Source organism: Peromyscus leucopus, chromosome 12 (assembly GCF_004664715.2).
Source record: "Peromyscus leucopus breed LL Stock chromosome 12, UCI_PerLeu_2.1, whole genome shotgun sequence".
Classification (NCBI taxonomy): domain Eukaryota; kingdom Metazoa; phylum Chordata; class Mammalia; order Rodentia; family Cricetidae; genus Peromyscus; species Peromyscus leucopus.
In genome coordinates, this window is record NC_051073.1 from 22,509,444 (window position 1) to 22,511,608 (window position 2,165).

The 2,165-nt window shown below is 43.7% G+C and overlaps 1 protein-coding gene across 1 annotated transcript; it reads right to left on the reverse strand.

The window, feature by feature from the left end:
• Positions 1 to 402: 402 nt before the first annotated feature.
• Positions 403 to 1,338, reverse strand: LOC114696824 (olfactory receptor 6C4-like). The gene has a single exon (XM_028874772.2). It carries the CDS (start codon positions 1,336 to 1,338, stop codon positions 403 to 405), a length of 936 nt encoding a protein of 311 aa, XP_028730605.1.
• Between the last annotated feature and the right edge of the window lie 827 nt (positions 1,339 to 2,165).

Here is a 2,165-nt window from a genome sequence, read left to right on the forward strand (position 1 = left end):
GAAGAGAACAGAAGAGAGGAGAGGAGAAAGAAGGAGCAGGAAAAGAGGAGGAAGAGAATGAAAAGAGGGAAAGGAGAGAAAATGGAAGGGAGAAGTACCTATAGAGGAAGTAATAGAGCAGCCAGAAGAGGGAACTAGATCTCATTACAGGTGGTTGTGAGCCACCATGTGGATGCTGGGAATTGAACTCAGGACCTCTGTAAGAGCAGCCAGTGCTCTTAACCTCTGAGCCATCTCTCCAGCCCCCTCTTTCATTCTTTAAAGGTAGATAACAGAAATTCTTGAACTAGTTTGAAAAAGACTGTGGACACCAGCTCACACCAAGCTTCCCTGAGAATTCACTTCAACAAAGAGGAGGCATAGCCTGGATGTCACCCAACATTTCCATTTATTTTGAGGCCACTAAAAGGAATAAAGATGCATTATTTTTCTGACCACATCATTGACAGCTTGTTTTACTTGCCTATTCCTTAGATTGTAAATGAACGAGTTCAGTAAAGGGGCAACTGAGGTATTGAGCACAGCCACACCCTTATTGAAGGCAACTCCTTCTGTTGCTGAAGGCTTTATGTACATGAAGATGCAGCTTCCATAAGAGAGGGAGATGACAACCATGTGGAAGGAACATGTGGAAAAGGCCTTCTTTCTCTGCTGTGCAGAAGGGATCTTCAGAATGGTCCTGATGATGCGAGTATAGGAGAGAATCACCAACACCAGGGTGACTATCAAGTTCATGACTGCTAAGACAAAATCAAAGAGTTCCAGCAGCCTTGTGTCTGAGCAAGCTATTTCTATGAGGGGCCCATAGTCACAGTAATAATGATTGAGCACATTGGATGCACAGAAGTCCAGCTGACTGGTCAAGATGATTGGGAATAAGATGACTAGGAAGCCACTCAGCCAAGAGCAGAGGACCAGCAGGGTGCAGACCCTGTTGCTCATGATGGTGGTGTAGTGCAGGGGTTTGCAGATGGCCACATAGCAGTCATAGGACATGGCAGTCAGAAGGCAGAATTCAGTGGCTCCAAAGAGGATGGCAAAGAAGTACTGAGTGAAGCAGCCAGCAAAGCTGATGGTCTTAATTCCTGTAGAGGTGCTGACAAGCATTCGAGGAGTAAAAGTGGATGTGAAGGAGATTTCCAGGAAGGAGAAGTTCTTGAGGAAGAAGTACATGGGTGTCTGGAGGTGGGAATCCAGCAGGGTGAGGATGATGATGGTGAGATTTCCCATAATGCTGAGAATGTATGTGAGGAGGAGGAATAGGAAAACACAGATTGGAAGCTCTCGGGAATCTGTGAGTCCCAGGAGAATGAATTCACCGAAAATCTGATTTTTCATTATCTGCTTTGATATCCTGTGAGGCTGAGAAAAAGAAATGGGTGATGAAGGTGAAATGAGCTTAGCAGTACAGAGAGGAAGTCTTAAGAGACTTAGGGGGCTGGAAAGGTTAGTCAAGGCTGACATCAGAAGAATAACTATTAATAAGCTTCTGTATAGACAAAGTGGAAAATGTGAGGGGGGGGAAAGAAAAAAATCACTCATAACTCTCCTCCCCCACATGACCTCTGCTAACATTTTGGTAGATGGTTCACACTTCTCTTGAAATGGAGCTTCATAAACTATGGCTTTGGTTTTACATAGTTTTCAATTGTATTTTATGTGTCTCTGCATGTATATTTGCAAATCACATCACAAAAGAACTGTTGTAGAATATTATTTTAACTAGGCAAAGATGTATTTCCATTTGTTTATGATGTAGAATGTTACTTTTAACTGTGTGAAAGCGTGTTATCTTTGTTGATGCTGCATTTGGTTAATGATGCAAGGATGTGTGTTTAATTATGTAAAGATGTGCTACATCTGTTTGGCACTGACTTCCTAAGTAACGGATTGGGTTAAGAGCTGAAGGGCCAATAGCTACACAGAAAGGATGGGTGTGTCTGTCAGGCAGAGAAGAGAGAAAAAGACTAACGAGAAGAACAGGAGGAGAAATAGTTCAGTGGTTAAGAGCAGTGAGAGCTCTTGCTGAGGTCCTGGGTTCAGTTCCAGGCACAAGCAGGGAGAAAGGGGTAGGGGTAGAGAGTTCCAGTTGCTTTTGTGATATGGGCAGGCATCTCCATGACGGGTAAGGTGAAGTCCACGCAACCAAGTCAGAAGCTCATTTT

Excerpts from the sequence above, each read along its gene's own strand:
- LOC114696824 (XM_028874772.2), bottom strand. The coding sequence starts at position 1,338 with ATGAAAAATCAGATTTTCGGTGAATTCATTCTCCTGGGACTCACAGAT.